Source organism: Bos grunniens, chromosome 22 (genome assembly GCF_055505025.1).
Source record: "Bos grunniens cultivar Pamir isolate PY7600 chromosome 22, Bosgru_T2T1.0, whole genome shotgun sequence".
Classification (NCBI taxonomy): domain Eukaryota; kingdom Metazoa; phylum Chordata; class Mammalia; order Artiodactyla; family Bovidae; genus Bos; species Bos grunniens.
In genome coordinates, this window is record NC_141186.1 from 48,829,567 (window position 1) to 48,850,743 (window position 21,177).

A 21,177-nucleotide genomic window follows, 5' to 3' on the forward strand; every position below is an offset into this window, starting at 1 on the left:
AATGGGGTAGAGTGGCAGCTGTGGAGGGTGGAGACAGGGACTACTGTTGAGATGACGGGGGTCTCCTTGAGTGTCCTTATTCAGCCTCTCAGCCTCATCTCCCCTCTTGTCGATATTCTGTGACTCTCCTGTCCCCTGGATCAGCACTCAGAGCAGAGGGAATGGGGGTATGAGCATCCTCCCCCTACCCTCACTCTGGAGGAACCATAGATATAGGGCCTACAGGCAGAGGGGAAGTCTGGGAAGAACCCACCACTCACCTAGTGATGCTCTGGGCCCCGGGGCTCTGGGAGAACTGGAGGAGGGAGGCGGGGCAAAGGGGGCTTCTCTGGCACAAGGTGAATCCTGTTCCCTGACCCAGTGAAATGGGATGTGGGGCCTGGAGGCCAGATAGGAATAGGCCTGGGTGGAGAAGTCTGGCCACTCATCTGTTGCCAATTTCAGATCTGTAAAGTGTGGCCGGACCTCAAGTCCTCTTCCAAAGCACAGAGTCCCTTGGGCTGGAATGAGTACCCCTAGGCAACTTGGGCCGTGTTAGGGGAGCTGGGGAGCCAGGCCAAGGCTTCAGGGGGCTGGACTCTTGGTGTCAGGGACCTGGGCACAGAATCAACCTGTGGGGGGTCTCTGTCATGGGCAGTGGAGGGGCAAGGAGCAAAGGAGAGCCCAGCTAGACCACCCATCCAGCTCATCAACTTCTGATGTCCCTTCCAGGCTATCTCTCCCCCTTGACATTTTGCTAGAGCCAAGGGACTTGGGTTTATGGACATTTCCGTATAAACCATCATAGCCTGGCCAGAAAAAAAGTCTCCCAAATGGAGAACCAGCTATTCTGACACAGAGCCACCAACTGGGCCAGCCGAGGTGGAGGGAGAGGCTGCAGGTGGATGGCGGGGCACTCGACCCCTCCCTCCTCCTCCCGCCTTGGACGGGGTGGAGCCGCTGCCTTATAAGCAGCAGAGGCGGGTCTGGCAGCAACCGAGCAAACTACAACCAGCGGCATCGCGGGACCCAGGGCAGCTCTGCAAGCAGCTCGGTGCCCGTTCCTCAGCATGGCCCCCTCAGCCTGGGCCGTCTGCTGCCTCCTGGGGGGCCTCCTCCTCCGGGGGGGCAGTCCCAACCCCGGCCCCAGCGTGCCCCGCCTGCGGCTCTCCTTCCGAGGTAGGGCAGTGCACTCTGTGCGTGTCTGTGGAGCCCCTGACCCTGCTATACCCCAGGTGTGGGACTCTAGCCAGCCCCAGGCAGTCTGTTCTGCCAGCCGGAGGGGGGATTCAGCCACTCCTAGAACAGCCTGCAGGAAGGACTTTACAGTTATTCCCGGCCATGTGCTCCCTGCTGGCTGCCAGAGGCTCCTGGGAGGAAGGCAGGGGGAGGGGGACCAATCCTGGCAGATGGGACCGGGGTGGAGGTGGGAGACAAGAGACACACTGGGGGAGAACCTGAGTGAGGGGGCTTAGAGAAAAGGAGAGGGAGCTCAGTAGAGGCGGGCAGAGAGAGATGGGGAGGGGGCAGAGAGGGCAAGTCTGGAGGATCTGTCTACTCTCAGCTGCGCTCCTTGCCCAGGGCACACAGTGGGGAAGAGGGGGCCCCTCAGCCCATCCCCACAGCCCTGTTCCCACTCCTGCCTCTGGCAGCCCACTTTGTAATGCTGGCCTTTCTCTTCCCCTCCATCCGTGAGGCTCTGTGTGGCTTCCCTTCTTTGCCCATCCTGGTCCAGGAAGTTCCTCTGCAGATCTAACCTGTTGTGTTAGATCTGTTGTTAGATCTGTTAGATCACAACCATGTTGTGCTGCAGCTGGCACAAGCCTCTTCTGAATCTGATGAGACACAGGCTTGCAACAGAGTTTTCTTCGTGGGGAAACCAGAGGGATGGTCACCTTCTCCCAGTCCAAGGGGCGAGACTCAGGCCTTCTCTGGAGAGTTGGGGGGCAGGGGACATGGCTCCACTCTGGAGTCTGAAGGGAGTGTGGTGGTGGTGGGGTTGGGGAGGAGGGGGTGGAATGGGGTCCTGCCCTGGGAGCTGTGGCTTTGGGGGAAGTCAGGCTACAAGAAAAGGTCCAAATAGGGCAAATCTACTCCAAAGTACTGTCAGTCATGGAAGGCTTCCTGGAAGAGGCTGTTAATGAGTTTGGGGATAGAATTGAGTGTTTGGGGATAGAAAAGATGACTTTTGGGGCAGGCTTGGCCATCCCCCCTCCCCAAGGGTGGCCAGACATCCTGCTGTTTGTTTGCACACCCCTCTCCTCCAGCTACCTAGCTGGACCCCAAAGACCTACTTCAGGACTCCCACCTCCTGGGACCATCATCTGCAGACAGCCACCTCCACTCCTGGGTAGGCAGCGTCTATGGAGGAGAAGACCTTTAGCCATATCCCCGGACCAAAGCCTAGAGATCCACCTGGCCGCATCTGGCCTCTCCCACACCCAGGCCTTAGGCAGATGCTCCCTCTGCTGGGAACACTCTCCCCCGTCTGCCCATCCCACTGAGTCAGCTTTGTATGCTGCTCAGACCACCCAGCCTTCCTCCAGGCTCTCCCAGCACTTCGCCCAGCTTGCAGCCATAAGTTCTGCTGGTGGGGCCATCTTCCTTGAGGAGCCGGTAGAGCACAGGCCAGGGGAAGGAGATGTGAACTGAAGACCAGGGGGCCATGGAGTGGAGGGAAAGGGGGCAGGCCTCTGGGTGGGCTTGGCTGGGTGGGGGGCTCTGAGTCCCCTGTCCCACCCACCCCCAGGAGTCACTTCCCAGAAGCCCTCCAGCAGCCCTGTGGATGGAAACATTTTCCAGATGTGAGTGTGTGTGGGGCGGTAGATGCACAGCTGGGACCCTCCACCTCCACAAACTGGCTGGAGAAGTGGGCTGAGCAGCAGCTCTGACCCCCTCCCTCGGCTCCCTCCTAGACCTCCTATCTGCCAACCGTTCTGCCATCTTTCTGGGCCCCCGGGGCTCCCTGGACCTTCAGGCCCTGTACCTGGATGAGTACCGGGACCGACTGTTTCTGGGCGGCCGTGATGCCATCTATTCTCTGCGGTTGGACCAGACATGGCCAGATCCCCGGGAGGTGAGCTGGACAGTTTGGGAAGCAACTCTCTCTGAGGGCTAGGTGACTCCAGACGGGAGGCTGACTGGGGCAACTGAGGCTGTGAGGTCAGGGGTCAGCCAGGCTGACCTGGCTGTGTTTCAGGTCCTGTGGCCACCGCAGCCCGGACAGAGAGAGGAGTGCGTTCACAAGGGAAGAGATCTTTTGGTGAGTGCTATCAGGAGGGACTGTCCCCGACCCTGACCCACACCCAGGCCCTGACCCCAGGTGCCTGAGCTGGGGCCACGTGGAACAGATCTTGATGGTCTGGTAGAATCTCCCCTCACCCAAGATCCATCCCCCATCTGCCTTCTCCCCAGGCGGAGTGCGCCAACTTTGTACGGGTGCTGCACCCCCACAACCGGACCCACCTGCTGGCGTGTGGCACTGGCGCCTTCCAGCCCACCTGTGCCCTCCTTGCTGTTGGGCATCGTGGAGAGGTGAGCTGCCGCGGCCCCACAAAGGGCTGGGAAGTTGTGACATTTCCTCCTACTGTCTGAATTCTACCCATTGAGCCTGGGTCAGGGCAGAGGGGTCAGAGCCTGAAAGGCGCCTTTGTGCCAGGGAGCCGCCCCTACTGGCAAGGTCCTGAATGAGGGCGCCTTCCACCCACCCCACTGTCTAGCCGCACGCAATGGCCACTGCCCGGGTAGGGGGCTGGCACTGCTTTCCCAGGTAACTCGTCTCCCTCCCTCTCCCCAGCATGTGCTCCATCTGGAGCCCCGAAGCATGGAAAGTGGGAGGGGGAGATGCCCACACGAGCCCAGTCGTCCCTTCGCCAGCACCTTTGTAGGTGGGTGACACCCAGGCCAGGGCCGGCATGACAAAGGTGGGGGTTGGCCAGCATCATTGGGAAGGGATGGGCCAGGTTCAGGGCCTGGCCCTCCTCCCCTGACTCTGCCCCCACCCCAACCCTAGGAGGGGAGCTGTACACAGGCCTCAATGCCGACTTCCTGGGGCATGAGGCCATGATCTTCCGGTCTGGGGGTCCCCGACCAGCCTTGCGTTCTGACTCTGACCAGAACCTCCTGCACGGTGAGCTCAGGGCTCTGTGAAGAGCAAGGCTGACTGGGTTCTGCCCCTGGCACCAGCAGCGAGGAGGGAGTGGGGACCGGAGGGGCAGCCCATCCCCACTCCACTCCCTAAGACCCAGTGGGGTCCCTGGGGTCCCTGTGCCTCTTCTCCTCCTCATTGGTTCACCCCTGCCCTGTTCCTCCCCGTGAGGGCCCTCCCAACTCCTCCCTGTTACCTCCCAGACCCCAGGTTTGTGCTGGCCGCCCGGATCCCTGACAATTCTGACCCAGACGACGACAAAGTGTACTTCTTCTTCTCGGAGACAGTCCCCTCGCCTGACGGAGGCCCGGGCCGTGTCACCATCAGCCGAGTGGGCCGCGTCTGTGTGGTGAGAGCTGTGGAAGGGACAGTGAGGTTGGAATCCTGGCCATACACGTCTTCCCAGCCCTGTCCCCACCTGAAACTGTAGGCAAACTGAAGCAAGGGTGTGGAGCTGACATCCATGCCTCCCTCCAAGGGTGAGGGTGGAGGAGCAGGAAAGGGGGGGCCTGTCCTCGGGCCCCAAGGCTGACCGGCCCCCACCCCCCAGAATGATGCGGGCGGCCAGCGGGTGCTGGTGAACAAATGGAGCACCTTCCTCAAGGCCAGGCTGCTCTGCTCCGTGCCTGGCCCTGGCAGTGCCGAGACCCACTTCGACCAGCTGGGTAAGGGCATGGCCAGAGCACACAGGGTGAGGGCTGGAGAGGGCTCAGAGCCCGTGAGTGGGGGGCACTGGCGGTGGCCTTCTGTCTCCCAGAGGACGTGTTCCTGCTGTGGCCCAACTCAGGGAAGAGCCTGGAGGTGTACGCTCTGTTCAGCACGGTCAGGTGGGCAGATGGCCTCCCCTCACCCCCACCCCCGGCCCTGTCTCTACACCCTGGCCTCCCCTGTTGAGCCCCTGCTCTCACGTCCCAGCCTAGCCAGGGGTCCCTGACTCTGTCCCTGACTCGGTGACTCCGTGGCTGTATTCTTTGCCTGGGTGTCCTTGTTTTCCCGTCTCTGCTGACCGCAGGCCCCATCATCCTCCCTATGGAACTATGCTGCCCCCTTCCTGTCTCTGAGAACCTCCCTGGCCTGACTATCCCTGTCTGTTCTCTGCAGTGCTGTGTTCCAGGGCTATGCCATCTGTGTGTACCACATGGCTGATATCTGGGAGGTCTTCAAGGGGCCCTTTGCCCACCAAGATGGTCCCCAGCACCAATGGGGCCCCTATGGGGGCAAGGTGCCCTTTCCACGTCCTGGCATGGTGAGTATCTACCTGGGACCAGGGCAGGGAAGAGGGCTGAGTAGATGCTGGGAGGGGCTCTAGATGCCAAGGACAGGCTTGGGTCTGCGCAAAGCCCCAGGGCAGCAGCTGGGCTGGGTGGGGTGAGGAGGGGAGCGGAGCCCTGACTACACTGAGGAGTCTCTCATACAGCACTAAGGGTCCACGAGCTGTCCCTCAGAGGCTGGTGTGAACAGCCAGTGGAGTCTAGACACAGACTGGGGGTGGGGAATGTGACAACCCAGGAGGCTTCAGGCACTCCCTTTGCCATGGCCTACAGTGTCCCAGTAAGATGACTGCACAGCCAGGACGACCCTTTGGCAGCACCAAGGACTACCCGGATGAGGTGCTGCAGTTTGCCCGAGCCCACCCACTCATGTTCCGGCCCGTGCGTCCCCGGCGGGGTCGCCCTGTCCTTGTCAAAACCCATCTGGCCCAGCAGCTACGTCAGATCGTGGTGGACCGTGTGGAGGCAGAGGACGGGACCTACGACGTCATCTTTCTGGGGACTGGTAGGTGGGCTGCCTGGGGTGCCTGGCCAGGGGAGGTGTGCGGGGACCTGAGCTGCCCCTTCCTCTCCCACTGACCCCTCCTCCCCTGCCCCAGACTCAGGGTCCGTGCTCAAGGTCATTGCCCTCCAGGGGGCGGGCTCTGCAGAGCCTGAGGAAGTAGTTCTGGAAGAGCTCCAGGTGTTTAAGGTGAGCAGGGGGAACTGATGGGGAAGGTTCCCTTAGGCTCCATCCCTGTGTGTAGGCCTGGCTACAAGGAAGCAGGAGCAAAGTGTAGGAGGGAAACGGACCTATCTTTACCGAACCCGCAGTCAGTGGGCAGTGGGCCTCACTATCGCAGAGGCCTTGCCGACGCTTCTAAATGACTGCGGGCCTAGAGACATAGTCTGTGAGTTGAGAGGTGGGGGGCCCAGGGACAGATGGCCAAGGCGATTGCCCCTTGACAAAGCCTGCCAGGCTCAAGTTGCAATGAGGAGTGATTGACACCCCAAGGGGTTCTGTTGACCCCTCTACAGAGTCAGGCAGGGGGTCATCTGTGTTTGGGGAACTGCTGAGCTTCCCCAAGTGGGTGGAATGGGTGATTTGGGACAGCTGCCTCATTGCTGGGGGACAGGGCTGTGGGAGGGGACACCAGAGCTTTGTGCTTTTAGCCAAGCCTTGGAGGCCAGCCAGGGAGAGGGGACCTTTCTAAAACACAATGTGTGGGAAAGACCATCTGGTCTTAGTTGCCAGGGAGTGCACTGACCTGGGAGAAAGATGGCTTTCACTCAGAGGCTGGAAGAGGCTGAAAGCAGGGATTCAGGGCAGGTCTCACTTCTTTCCCAGGTGCCAACACCCATCACTGAGATGGAGATCTCCGTCAAAAGGGTAAGAGCAGCTGCCATGACTGCCAAATCCTCCTTCCTCTGATCTCCTGAAATTTCCCTGAGCCCTGCTGTTTCCCAGCAGGCCCTGGGGCTGCCTGATTAGGCCCTGCAATGACGGTTGTGGGTTCAGCTAGGAGCTGAGATTCCCACGCACGAAACCCATGGGCAGTGGGAGGCCCTCAGTAAGTAAGCCTGTGTTCAGATAAGGGGAGATCCACAAAGGCCAGCAACTCAGGGCAGACAAAAACATGCTTGAAAACAGGATCCAGATTTTATATCAAACAGATTTTAAAGACATGCTGTGTGTCCTTTTGCAAGTGGCAAAACCTCCCCAAGTTCATCTGCCCCAGTTTATCTTTGGGTAAATCTCGACTTTTGTGCTAGAACTGCTCAAGGCAGTTCACCTCTAAAGTCAGAGGCAAGGCCATTGGGGTAGAAGGCAAAGGTCTGCTGCTTGGAGGGTCTGGAAAAGCCCCGTAGAAAAAAGACCCCAGGTGTGCCCCATCTCATCCACGCCCTAGCATAGGATCCGACGCAGATCAGGTGGGTGATAAACATTTTTTGTTCTGGGAATGCACTCAGGAGGTTCTGAAAGACTCTTGCAAATGTCAGGAGTGCCGAGGGGGCTGAGAGCCTAGCTGCTTCTGTGTGGAGCACAGACTCACCTCGGGCTCTGCCTGTGTCCCTCCCAGCAAATGCTGTACGTGGGCTCAAGGCTGGGCGTGGCCCGGTTGCAGCTGCACCAGTGCGAGACGTATGGCAGTGCCTGTGCGGAGTGCTGCCTGGCTCGGGACCCCTACTGCGCCTGGGACGGTGCCTCCTGCACCCGCTACCGGCCCGGCTCCAACAAGCGGCGGTTCCGCCGCCAGGACATCCGGCATGGCAACCCTGCCCTGCAGTGCCTGGGGCAGAGCCAGGAGGGTGAGCGGCGGAGGGCACGGGTCGCCCCTGTGGAGGGTGGCCTCAGGCTGCTCCTGTGGTCACAGGCAGCCCTCAGTTTCTGTGTGTGTGTAGCTCCTGTCAGCTATGGGTGCAGTGTCTTTGGGTAGAGAGAAGGGCTTAGGGATCAGCAGATGCCTAGTCCCTGTCACATTCATGGGGGGTCCTGGGCTGTGGGAGTCAGTTGGTGGTCCTGGGGGCCTTACAGTTCCTGAGCTGAGCCCACTTCCAAATCTTCCCCAGAGGAGACTGCAGGACTCGTGGCGACCACCACTGTCTACGGCACGGAGCACAACAGCACCTTCCTAGAGTGTCTGCCCAAGTCCCCACAGGCTGCCGCGCATTGGTTCTTGCAGAGGCCCGGGGACGAGAGGCCTGAGCAGGTGAGTGAGGACCCTGGCTCCAGCCTGCACGTGTCCTGCAGTCACACCCCTCCCTGAACTCTCAGGGGGAACCTGTCAAGATCAACTTAAGAAAAGCGTGTATCAGGCCCCTGGGGTGCCTAGAAGGAGGTGTCCCTGTTCCTGCCATCTGGGAACACCCAGGCCAGATGTGGTAGAACTTCTCCAGTGACAGGCAGCCCACAAATTTCCAGGCCCTGGGCTGGGCTCTGTCTGAGAGGGCCTGGCAGAGATTGCGGAGAGGGAAGGGGGGCTGGGCTGGTCAGGAAGGCTCCCATGCTTACACATATGGCTCATCTTTGAAGGGGTCTCTTCCTCAGGGTCTTCCTTCACCCTAGGAGGCCTGGGCCCCTGACCACCGGCCCTTGCACATACACCTCCACCACACACACATACACACAAGTACACACTGCCTGGCCCCTCACTTCCTCCCTAGAGTCCAGCTGTCTGCCTAGGCCCTCTCCTCCCCCATCCAGGAAAGTCTGTCAACCCCAGAGATGGCTTCAGTCTGGGGCCTGAGCTTGGGTGTGGGTGGCGCAGGGTGAAGAGCCATTCTCAAGCTGCTCCCACAGATGGGAAGGGGAGGGAGTGGGTTGATTACAGGAGGGGCTCTCCTCCCAGCTTGAGAACTGGGGGAGGCCAGCCTTGGGCCAGCTGTTAGGCTGGGCACTGAGAAGTCTCCCTGGGAGGGCAGAGTCAGGGGAGCAATGAGATGGAGTTACACACCACTCACCACCCAAGCAGTGCAGCCTCGGTGTACACACGTGCAGACAAAAGCCCAGCCAGGGTCCAGGCCAAAGATGGGTCGGATCAGAACCATGCTTCCCTCCTACACCATGATGGGACTGTGGGCCCTTCAATATCGGGGGAGTGAACAGTGCAGACCAAGACAGGGAGAGCTCTGTACAGTGTCGAGTGTAGAGCAGTTTTAGTCCTGGGGCTGGGGGGTAAACCCTGACTTGAGAAAAAGCCCATAAACACCCTTTAACCTTCTCTGTTCTCTGGGAATGTGTGCCAGGGGCCCCCAAGGCCAAGATAGGGGCTCCAGAGCTCTGACGAGGGGAGAAACCGGTCAATCAAACCTTTGAGAAGCCCCATTCGCAGGCCCTGTCCTGGGTTCTGGGAAAGTGAGGCCCTGCCGGCAGTTAGTTCAGTCAAGGACGCTGAGCCTGCATGCTGCTGGGAAGGGGAGAATGAACCCTGAGATGGCAAATGTGGAAAAGCAAGGGGCAAAGAAGTTGATGGGGCAAACACTGCTCCAGGCGCCCTCACGCCCTCCCACACCTCCAGCAGGTGAAGACCGACGAGCGCGTCCTGCAAACAGAGCAGGGGCTGCTGTTCCGCAGGCTCAACCGCCTGGATGCGGGCACCTATACCTGCATGACGCTGGAGCATGGCTTCTCCCAGGTGGTGGTCCGCCTGGCTCTGGAGGTGATCGTGCCTGCACAGCTCGACATTCTGTTCCCCCGGGAGCCGAGGCCAGAGGAGCCCACAGCCCGAGGCGGCCCCACCTCCCCCTACTCCAAGGCCTGGTATAAGGATATCATGCAGCTCATCGGCTTCGCCAACCTGCCCCGGGTGGATGAGTACTGTGAGCGAGTGTGGTGCCCCTCCCGCAGCCGCACCCGCGGCAAACAGGCCAAGGGCAAGAGCTGGGTGGGGCTGGAGCTGGGCAAGAAGGTGAAGAGCCGGGTGCAGGCCGAGCGCAATCGGACACCCCGGGAGGTATGAGGCTACATAGAGGAGGGAGGAGGAGGGGGTGGTCGGGATGGGCCAAGTGGCCAGCAGCAGCCCCCAGCATCTCCCACTCACCCAGCTAGGGCAGAGGGGGTTAACGTGCCTGATGGCCTCTTAGAGATAGAATCTCTGAGAGGCCCCCTCCAAGCCACCCGCAGGATAGGCTGGGGCCTGATGGAGGGCCCTGTGTCCCAGGCCTGTTCCTTGTCCCTCTCTGGGCTCTCAGTCCCAGGCGGGAGTCAACACCCTCTGGCTGCTGGCAACCCCAGTGGGTCTGCTATTTGTTCTTGAGCAAGGCTCCCACAGCACATTTCCGCTTGTGCCCAGAGGCGAGAGGGTTGGGTGGTTCTTACCCAGCCTGCAGAACAATGGCCTTTCTGAGTGACCCTTAGAGTAGGTGTGTGGGTGCGGCTGAGGTGGTGTCTGGGCAGGGGGCCCGCAGGCAGACAAGGAGGGTGGAAGTCGCCCGTCAGCTAGCACTGGCTAAGAAGACCTACCTTGACTGAGGTGGAGAGGGAAAGTGGAGGCGCTGGGAAGGTGGAGCAGCAAGAACCCCCTCCCACTTTGTGCCCTGATGTTTGGTGGTTACCTGCCACCGCCCACCCCCTCTTCTCCATCTCAAAATCACAGAAGCACAGGCTGCTAGAGCTCCCTGAACCTCCCAGCCTAACTTCTCTATCCCGGGTCCCGTTGCTGCCAGGCATGTTTCCTGAGATGCCCACCCCCTCCTGATGGGATTGCCTCTCCCCACCATCAGGGTCTCCATGTTGATGGGCAGGGAGAGGGTGAATTCTGGGAGAAGCTGTCCCTCATCTTTGTGGACTAGGAGATAGGGAGAGGGGAGTTGGGGTATTTAGAGGAGTGGGCTGTCTTTCCCAGGGCAATGCAAGCTTGCACACAGCTGGGACAATGGGGACGTGGCAGCTGTGTGAGCAGGCTGTGTGGTGAGGACAGAAGGCAGGGCTCTGCCTAGGGGGCCACAGAGGACTGAGATGGGGAGAGGTCAGGAGACCCTAGTATCGGCTACGGGACCCAGGAGCAGGAATTCTCAAGGCCCCAAGAAGGTGTCAATCAGCCCAGAAGCCACAGGTTTCCCACCCTGGGATCTTTGGTTTCTGCTAAATAAGGGTTTGTCATGGGTGGTTCATTTATGAACCCTATATTTTTCTTTTAAGGGAGAAAATTGCAGGGGGAAGCTGCTAAAGCCTGCTGGTTCTTGGGGGGTGCTGCCAGCTCAGGTAGTCAGGACACATTCTGTCTGGGTGTGTAGGGAGGTGTTTTTGCCATCAGCAGTAATGTGTTTCTTGGGCTGGGGAGCATGGAGGAGGAGGAGGACTAAATGAAAAGTTGTTCCCAGCCTGCATATGAACAAGTCAGTGACGCACAAAATGGACAGGAGGGGGACAAGAGCCTCAGGTTCAAGATTCCCTCCATTAAAAACCAAGATGAAGGAAGGGGGGAAAAAAAACAGATAAAAAGACAAGGCTTCCTGCCCGCCTGAACTCAAACCCAGACTGTGTCTGCCTTGGATTGCATCTGAGCCCCACGTCCACTCCCCACCTCTAGAGAACTGGGATCTGAAACAGGCCCCTTCCCCTCTTCTCATGGAAAGTGAGCCAGATGTGTCCTGAGGCTAACCTGACAGCACTCGGGGAAGCCTGCAGCCAGCGGCACTTGTGGCTGGGATGTCAGCAGGTAAAAGCAGAGGAGGAGCACTGTGCAGAGGGGGCTGGAGAAGAGAGGGGAAGAGAAGACAGCGGCTATGGAAGAGCGTAGGGGGAGAGCCCAGAGCCCCAGGCATGGATGTCAGAGCTGCCAGCAGCTCTGCCCCCGAATCCCAAGTTTTTTCAGTGGCAACTAGGCTGGGTCCCCTGGGGAAGTTACTCTGGAAAATGGAGGGAAGAGTTCAAAATCCTGACAAGGAACACCTGCACTTGGAAAATATGGATAGCTTCTACTGATCTCCACCCCGCCATCCCCATGGTACCTTGTGTTATTCACTCCTGGAAATGCCTCTGTGTGTGAATTCTATTTTTGTATTCATCTGTCGGGATGGGCCTCGTGGTTTCTCTGTCTTCAAAGCACACTTCTCATAATTACCATTGTTCTTTATATCGTCACCGCCCCTGAGTGCTGGTGAGGAGAGTGCAGGGGTTTTCCATACAACCTACAGGGAAAGGGATGAAGCTAATATTTATATCACGTAATTATATCATTATTGTGTCTGTGTATTTCTGTACTAAATTGATGCCATTCATGTGAGCTGTAAATGAGGGGCCTTCCCTGTCCATTCCAGAAGGGCAAAAACACCCTGGGTGGTTTTTTCTAAAAGGCAAGGAGATGGGTATCAGAGGAAGGAAGAAGTCAGAGGGCTTTGCTTATGAAGCTGAGATTGCTTATTAAATTAGGAAAATCCCATCCCATGGGCTTCTGAGACTTCTTGGAACTTCAGGAAGATGTTGAGCCAGGAAAAAAAAAAATGCTGGCAAAGGGCAGCTGGCACGTAGGCAGCCTGCTCCTTTTTCACAATAACGCTTGACTTTGTGACAGCAGCATTTGGCCTGGTGCCTGTCTTCAGCAGCCACATACCAACGTATATTAAAGCCACTGTGCTCTTGCTGGCGGCGGGGGCGGGGGTTGGGGGTGGAGGGGGTGGGGAACAGGGAGGGGGGCAGGCTGTGCTGTGGGAGCTGCAGCTTTGGGAGAGGAGGGGGAGCCCCTGAGTCTGAACTACTGTGCAGGCTGCAGGAGCCACCTCTCCACCAGCCCCACTCCCCACCGTGACATCATGCCCCTGCCCCAAGAGCAGACTCCACTGGTGCCAGACGGAGATAGGAAAAGGCAGGGTTGCTTTAGAAATGGGAAAGACATCACCCCAAGTCACCACAGAGCCCAGCCTCTTGCTTGGATGGGCCCTTCAACCCATGCTATGGACTAGTAGGCTTAACAGTCATCAGTCATTAGTCCCATCTTGCAACCCCGGCCGTGGAGCAGGACCCCTGCTTTTGCCCCCTGGCCCGTGCACAAGCACCCAGGCCTCACAGAAAGTGAGGCCACCACCACCATCTGAGAAGCCTCATCAGAGCACCGTGTGTTGTGGACTGCTGGGCTGGGTGGGTGTGTGAATAGGGAGGGAGCCCCCCTCTCCCCTGGGATGCATGGTGTCTCTGCTCCCACATCACCACCATTCATTCCCTGAAGACCCCCTGGGCCTGGACTTCCCTCGGCCCCTCACCACCCCACCCCCCATCCCCCCATCTGGAGCCCTATTTCCTGCCACAGGAATTTCACTCTATCTTCTGCTCCCAGATTTTTCCTCTGTCTTATATGTCCCCTGGTCTTTGGGCCTGTTTTATGATTTCTCAAACAGGTCTAGAGCTGGAAAGGGGCTTCGAGAAAGAGGTTAGTCAAATGACGTCCAAAATGGTGTCCTTTGGAACAACTGTATCATGAGATCCTTGACAAGTCAGATAAACACAGGATTTCTGTCCCCTTAGCCCCACAGAGCTGTGCACTGCCTGCTTGCTTGCCCTGTGAAGCTCCTGAGGAACCCACGATGATTCCTCATTAACTAGCATGTCTACTCTGTGCTATATGACCTTCCAAAACATGTGGTCCTCTAGCCCCCCACCCCTGCCTTTCTTTCCCCATGGAGCAGCTGCCATTTCATGTTTCTAATGTTCTGAAGAGCATATTTTGGGGGAAATGCTGGTTAGATTAATTCCCTCCCTTTACATGTGAGATTAATTAATTAATCTCTGCCTTCTAAGCCTCTAAGCTCTGGAGGCCCTGACTTCCCAGATGGAATAGACACATCTTGGTTTCCCATAGCCAGCACCACAGCAGGACCTGACACCCCATGCTGCCACGCCGCCGGTCTGGTGTTCCTGGGACCTGGACTCTGCCCTGCCTCTGGCTTCTGTCCTCTCACACCCAGCCCGCCTCCCCAGCCCACTTCCTGCTCCTCTTGTGTCTGGCATGGTCCTCTGCGGAGGGTTAGGGTTCACTCCAAGCTTGTGGCTGTCCTGTAGTCCACAAGACTAGGTTTCTAAGCAAGGGTAAGGGGCAGAGCGGGGGCAGGATGAGGGAGGAAGACAGTCCTTTTCACTTTCTCAAATGGCTTCTTTGCTAAGCCAGGGTCCAGTCTCAGACACCCCTAGAATCCCCCGACTATAGGAGCAGGCAGGCAGCAGCCCTCAGGAGGCAGGTCTGGCTCCTGCCAGGTTTTCCTCTCTGTGGGCTGGCAAGGACCCGGGATGTGGTTGGAGTGAGGTGAGTCTCACAGGGCTCTGCAGTCCACCAAACTGAGGTGTCTCCCATCAGCCACATCTTCTTACAAGTAGCAGACAGCTGCTCAAGAATAGACCAGTTTTCACCCCAGTTAAGGATCTACCCCAACCTCACTCAAGTCCCAGCCTGAAAGGGCTCTCGCGAGGAGAAAGTTCAACACACAGCAAGATCAAATCCCCGGGGGGATATCTGAGATTACAAAATTGGCCCTGGTGTGCAGAGAGAATGAATGGGTGGGGCTAGGTTTAGATATAATACCTGATAAGGAGCTCAAGGATTGTTAGGCCTCCACCCTGGCTTCTCTTCCGGACTCACCCACCCTCCTGGTGCACAGGAGATGAAGAAAGTGGCCCCGTGCCCACTTCCCACTGCTCAGCCCCAGCCCGCCTTTGTGTGGGTACCACTGCTGGCCCCCCACTTCCTTAGAGGCCGTGTCCTAATGGAGCCTTTCACTTTCCCTGCTGGATTTTCATTAAGGAAACTTCTGGTTCCTCAATGTAGCCTATTAAAAAAAAAAAAAATCATTTTCCACTGGGGATGGGAAATGCTGCAGTCTCCAGGGAGGCCTTGCAAGGGATGCCCACCCTCATGCTCACACTGGGCCTCCAGCAGTCAACTAGTAGCTTGTACTCAGGAACTCTGCTGAGGACAGCTTAGGAGACCAGTCTTAATTCCTGTCCCCTACAGAGGAAGATGACTGGAGTGCACCTAACCCATCCCAAGGGCGTATTTCACTGCCAAGAACATCCCACTGGGCAGAGAAGGAAGACCAGGGCAAGGGGACAGCTGCAGGCAGGAGAGGATTCCAAAGTGAAGCAAGGGGCCCAGAGCAGAGTCCAGGTGTCTGCCATCAAATGGAGGAGACAGAGACTTAAAGCCCAGATTTCCCACTTTGGGGGCCAACGGGGGCTCCGTTCTCACAGATAAAGGTATGGAAGAATGATGTGGCAGACCAGCAGCTCGCTTTATGGGCATGAGCTCATCTGTTCACTCTGCCTGCCCCCGCAGCTGATAAGAATCTGGTGCTGTTTCCTGCAGTCCAAGGGTCTCAGACAATGGTGTGAACGGCTGGCCCTACTGGAAAGGACATTGTTCAGGGAAGAAAAAACAACACGCTAGCACAAAGCCAGAGCAGGATCTGCCCAAACGTAAGGGCCTGTTTACAAATCTACCATTTTCAAGTAGGGGGACACAATGGGGAATTGTTTCTGGTGAGGCTAGGGTCCCCTCCAGAATGCTCCTGGGGGCTGGGGATGGCTTTGATGGCCCAGACAGGTCTCAGATGCTCTGTGAGGGACTGACACTGATGGCGCACACGCCTTCCTGTTTATCAGAGGTGCACTTCAGGACAGGCTCCAGGAGTGAGTTTACACCCAAGACCGGGGGAGGAGCTCCTCAGCTTCACTCCCTCTACTGAGGCCATGAACTCAGGGATGTCAGGGGGCTGGAGGTGGTTTGCCAGGGAAAAGTGAGATTATTTTCTGAAAAACATCAACTCTTTGGTTTATGGCCTGCAATTGCCATTCTGCTTTTTGGAAAAAATGCACAAGACCCTTGCAAATAGCCACCCCCTCTGCAATGGGGCTCCCTGGCTTGGTCTGTAAGGGAGCCTTCTCACATCAGGGACCCTGTGATGCTACAACTCACCTGCAGGCAGTCTGGGAGCACACAGGGGGCTGATGCTATGTCCCTGGGATCAGGGCCAATGGGGGTGCTGTTTCTCATAACAACCTCCTGCTCTGTCCACAGGAAGTCAGAGCCTTTGAACCACAAACCAAAGACCCTGATGTCAGAGTGTGTGTGTGTGTGTGTACACGCAGCAGGAGGGTAAGGCAGAAGAGGAAAAGAACCGTATTACTCAATCCCCTTGGAATTGGGAGATCCCATTTTTAGGGGTAAGAGGAGGGCAGCTGTGGTTAGGAAGATCATTTTGGGTCTAGAGAGATCTGGAAGGCAGTCCTATCTAAGGACCTGACCTATGATACTAAGTGTCATTAGTAACTTAGAAGTTATTGTCATGTCTATACTAATCTCTAAATATAACAGGGGCACAGCTCATGAATAAACTTGAATGGATGTGTTCAGAACACCTGAATAGCAGTAAGTCCTGTGCAATCCTAAAATAGAAGGAAGCTTCCCTAAACCTTTCTCAACCTTCCATGTGTAAAGGGTTAGAATCTTCTTCCTCAACGTGCTCCCAGTGCCCTCTGGTGTTTGACAGTTAAACAACAGCCTGATAAATGCAGGATTTGAGCACATCCAATAAATAATCCAGGTGACAGCAAACTGACTCTGAATGTGGGGTACCAAGCCAGACACCATGAGGGGGAGAAAGGTTAATAAGATAGACAGGTCCCTTCCTATCAGGGGCTTCCAATCTAGAGGAAGAGACAATTATGGGACCAGATGGAGAACAGCACAGGCTATCATAGGGGTACAAGCAGAGCTCAGAGGGAGTGCCTAGGCATGAAGAAGTGGCCCTTATACCGGGTTCATCAGGCTAATGATAGAGGTTATGGCTCTCTAGACTCTAAGCCTCATGTTCAGGGCCCATTATGCCAGGGTAGCCATGGCAGAGTGCCCATGAAAGACCCTAGATGTCCATCTCAGTGGGGGCCATCCTAAGTAAAGAAGAGCTAGCAGATGTTTCATGGCAATTACCAGAAGGGAAAAGGATAGATATGTCGGCAAAGCAAGAGGATGTAGGAAACCATACAGAGAGAAGGCTTTTGCTGTCGTCCTGTGAGGCACAAGGGTCTGAGCTGAGCATTGGCCGTGGGATAGAGAGGAAGGCAAACATGTAAAAAATTCAAATGGACAAGAAAGAGCGTGGTTGAGCAGAAAAGGAAACGGAAGGAGATTCTGAAGTTTCTGGCCCTAGTTCATGGTCCCCACAGAGGTAAGAATTAGAGCAAGGGGAGCAGGGGCCCTGGGGAGATTTTATTTGATGTCTATTCCTATTCTCCCCAAGTGAGCTATTTGTTTTAGGTCCTAAGTTATAAAACAGTAATTCTCTCAGATACACCATTTATGGAAACAAGTATTTAAAATATTCAAGACGAGGGACTTCCCTGGTGGTCCAGTGGTTAAGAATCCCCTGCCAATGCAGGGGACGTGGCTATAATCCCTGGTCCAGGAGGATCCCACATGCTGTGGGACAACTAAGCCGGTGCGCCACAACCGCTGAATCTCGAGTGCCGAGAGGCTGTGCTCCACAACGAGAGAAGCCACCACATTGAGAAGCCCACGTACTGCGACAACAGGGTGGCCCCCACTTGCCTCAACTAGAGATAGCCTGTATGCCACAACAAAGACCAGCCCAGCCAGAAAGAAATAAATAATGCAGATGAGTCTGGGCTCTCTTGTAGGGCCAAAAAGTAAAGAAGTGCTCAGAACAAACCAAAACCCAAAGGGAACACAATAATGGCAGTATGTGAAAAGGACACAGGAGTCCCAGTGGCCCAAGCTAGAACCACCTGAATAAGCAGAACCAACAGAATAAGTAGACCTGGATTATAACCCAAAGTGTAATATACGTATCCATGAGTCCATACTGATATAAATGATTGAGCAAATAAGTAAGTGGGAGAGGACAGGTAAATCTCCCATGCAGAAAGACTCCAGACAATATATGTAGATACTCAGTCCTTAAAGAAGGAGGGGACATAAATCCCCACTCATTAATTGTGGGCTGCACAGAGTGGCTTCTTTCCAAAATGTAGTGTATGAAAGGGGGAAAGGGAGTAATTTTTCTCTTTCTGGAAAAACTCGACAAACGCTAATTTGGCCAGCTGACCAAGACGAAGGTCAAGAAGGATAAGTTACACTGATCATACATAACTTCAATTTGATGTGATAAAAATGGCACTTTACCTGTGTGGTCTTCCTCCCTCAAACCCACGAGTGTGTGTGTGTGCTCCAGTCGCTCAGTGTGTCCAACGCTTTGAGACCCTTTGGACTGTAGCCTGCCAGACTCCTCTGTCCGTGGGATTTTTCTGTCAAGAATACTGTAGTGGGTTGCCACTTCCTACTCCAGGGGATCTTCCTAATCCAGGGATAGAACCCACATATCCTGCGTTTCCTACATTGCAGGCAGATTCTTTACCGCTGAGCCATCGGGGAAGCCCTAATCATAAGAGAAACATCAGACAAATCCAAATTGAGTGGTCCTCAACAAAACACCTGACCATACTCCTCAAAACTGTCAAGGTCATAAAAAACCAGGAAAATCTGACAAACTGTTAGAGCCAAGAGAGCTAAAGACTCAGGATGACTCATTGCAATGTGGTATCCTGGATGGGTGGCTAGAATAGAAAAAAGACATTAGGTAAAAACTAAGGAAATCTGAATAAAATATGAGCTTTATTTGGTTAATAGTAATGTATCAGTATTGGTTCAATAATAGTAATGTATCAGTATTGGTTCATTAATTGTCACAAATGTACCGTATTGCTGCCAGACATTAATGGGGGGAAACTGGGCTTGGGGTATGTGGGGACTCTGCAGTATCTTCACAATTTTTCTTTAAATCTTTGAAAACTATCCCAAGTTAAAAGTTTAAGGCAAAAGCCCAGTTATTTGAGACTGGCTGATTAGGCCCAGATGAAGAGGACGTCAAAGTTGGACTTTCTAGCTCACAAAAATGGGGTTAGCTATTAACATCAATGAAGAGTAAGGGCATACACACTGTGATAAAGTTAATAAGGGTGTGTGCACACATGTGCACTGTTCTGATAGGCACCAACTGCACACAGAAATCGGACAACTGAATGTCTGGGTGACAAAACGCACCCCATCTCCCCACTCCCACTGTGAGCTCCACCTGCCGCCCACTGCAGCAGGAGTTTAGAGGGTGCTGATAGAGGGCCATTATTTTCAGTTACAGTGGTATTTCTCACACTTGAGTAGTACAGAAATGGACTCTTTTTTTTAAAGGAAAAGATATTACCCCAGATGTCTGAGAATATGCCTGATGACCCAAAATATATAAGCTCTGTAAGAAACTAATGTCTTAATTTTGGAAGTATCTTTCAGTTGTGAATTATTGCTGCAAGAGTTAAATCTTTAGGATAGGTAAAATACTGTTTAAAATATAACTTGAAACCTCTCTTGTCACTTGCAGAGCGCTAACAAAGTGTCCTTGGATGTCCAGATTAGGAACCACAGCACTGAGTCCCCTAATTTGTGGGAGAGAAAATGAAAAAAGGCAGTCATGGGTGAGCTGTGAGAAGGCCCAAGGAGCAGCAAGCTCAGAAGGAGCAGGCTCTAGGAGGCAGGTCTTCCAGAAAATCAGTGCATAGCCATCTGATGTTCAGCCTACAAGGAAAACTGTAATTGCAGGCAATTGATCATGTGGAATATATGGGAAGAATTAGCTATGGGTAAATAGCATGCAAAGAATTGAATCATTGGAAAAGACCCTGATGCTGGGAAGGATTGGGGGCAGGAGAAGGGGATGACAGAAGATGAGACGGCTGGATGTCATCACCGAATCGATGCACATGAGTTTGGGTGAACTCCGGGAGTTGGTGATGGATAGAGAGGCCTGGCGTGCTGCGATTCATGGGGTCGCAAAGAGTCGGACATGACTGAGCAACTGAACTGAACTGACTGAAATAGCAAAAAAAAAAAAAAATTTGTTTAAAGGAAAAAAAAATGTACAGGAGAGGAAAAATAAACATAGTACACCCCTTGACTCAGTAGTAAAGAGCAATTACATAGCCATAGTAACGTAAACACTGAAGGTTAATTTAACAGAAATTGTGATGTAATTATAAAAGACGGAGGGAATGAAAATGGGAAGGTTTTAAAGGTGCTAGGTCTTTATGGAACGTATAGGAAGTAAAAAATGTCCTACGATTAATATATTAAGAAATGGCTAAAAAAGTGGAAAGTAGTTGTCTTTAGGGAATAATACTGGGGGTAGGGAAGGATGAGTCCAAAAAGCAATTTTCACTATAGTCCTTTTAGTATGCTTTGACTTTTTTAAAGCATTTACTTTGTCCCCAACTGCCCCTTTGGGATTCCAAGTGAATCTGGTCAAATCTGAATCACTGTACACCTTCAGGTGTAAGTCTTCAGGGGTCAGCAACATTTGAACCAACCCCACTCCAGTACTCTTGCCTGGCAAATCCCATGGATGGAGGAGCCTGGTAGACTGCAGTCCATGGGGTTGTTTAGAGTCGGACATGACTGAGCGGCTTCACTTTCACTTTTCACGTTCATGCATTGGAGAAGGAAATGGCAACCCACTCCAGTGTTCTTGCCTGGAGAACCCCAGGGACGGGGGAGCCTGGTGGGCCGCCGTCTCTGGGGTCACACAGAGTCAGACACAACTGACGCGACTTAGCTTAGCTGCTGCTGCGTCGCTTCAGTCATGTCCAACTCTGTGTGACCCCAGAGACGGCGGCCCACCAGGCTCCCCCGTCCCTGGGGTTCTCCAGGCAAGAACACTGGAGTGGGTTGCCATTTCCTTCTCCAATGCATGAACGTGAAAAGTGAAAGTGAAGCCGCTCAGTCATGTCCGACTCTAAACAACCCCATGGACTGCAGTCTACCAGGCTCCTCCATCCATGGGATTTGCCAGGCAAGAGTACTGGAGTGGGTTGCCATTGCCTTCTCCAGTTTCACCTTGGTGAAACCCTGCCAACTCAATATCTGGCAATGGTCCAGAGTTTCCCCCACTAATCCAAAACCCACAAAAGCATTAAAAACAAATGTTCTGTTTCTCTCAAGACCTTCTGCCAAATTTCTATCCTAGCTGCCTTGCCTAATGTCTAGCATGGCCCCCTTACCTGAGCTGGAAATACTCAAGCCACCAGGTAGGAGGGTTTGACTGGAGCTGTGTCTTCACTCTTGCTGGGAGGTATGCTGATGACCAAGCCGCCTGGAGTGAGGGGAGCCCTTCTGCCCCACATGGCCTGTCTGAGTCCAGGGCCCCAAGCTTTGCAGTGGTGGCCTATTCTCAGTCCAGGGTGGACTCCTTTGCTGCTCCCCTTCCTGATGAGATCTTGTGTTTATTTGCACAATGATGAAATCTGTCCCT

At 54.8% G+C, this 21,177-nt stretch overlaps 1 protein-coding gene across 2 annotated transcripts; it reads left to right on the top strand.

Annotated features, from left to right (window-relative positions):
- Positions 1–973: 973 nt before the first annotated feature.
- On the top strand, positions 974–12,057 carry SEMA3G (semaphorin 3G). 2 transcript variants are annotated; one of them, XM_086367646.1, is made up of 16 exons: positions 974–1,158; positions 2,895–3,055; positions 3,179–3,241; positions 3,394–3,513; positions 3,776–3,866; positions 3,992–4,108; positions 4,330–4,475; positions 4,677–4,791; positions 4,884–4,953; positions 5,228–5,372; positions 5,671–5,902; positions 5,997–6,088; positions 6,725–6,766; positions 7,458–7,686; positions 7,948–8,087; positions 9,396–12,057. In XM_086367646.1, exons 1-16 carry the CDS (start codon positions 1,050–1,052, stop codon positions 9,834–9,836), a joined length of 2,313 nt encoding a protein of 770 aa, XP_086223772.1. In that variant the 5' UTR covers positions 974–1,049; the 3' UTR covers positions 9,837–12,057. The 2 variants fall into 2 exon arrangements, with proteins under 2 accessions (XP_086223772.1, XP_086223773.1); XM_086367647.1 differs by having other exon boundaries at positions 9,399–12,057.
- Positions 12,058–21,177: the final 9,120 nt, after the last annotated feature.

Excerpts from the sequence above, each read along its gene's own strand:
- SEMA3G (XM_086367646.1), top strand. The coding sequence starts at position 1,050 with ATGGCCCCCTCAGCCTGGGCCGTCTGCTGCCTCCTGGGGGGCCTCCTC. Across the intron at positions 3,867-3,991 it reads CTTCGCCAGCACCTTTGTAG|GAGGGGAGCTGTACACAGGC; the intron begins GTGGGTGACACC and ends CCCCAACCCTAG. Across the intron at positions 7,687-7,947 it reads CCTGGGGCAGAGCCAGGAGG|AGGAGACTGCAGGACTCGTG; the intron begins GTGAGCGGCGGA and ends AATCTTCCCCAG.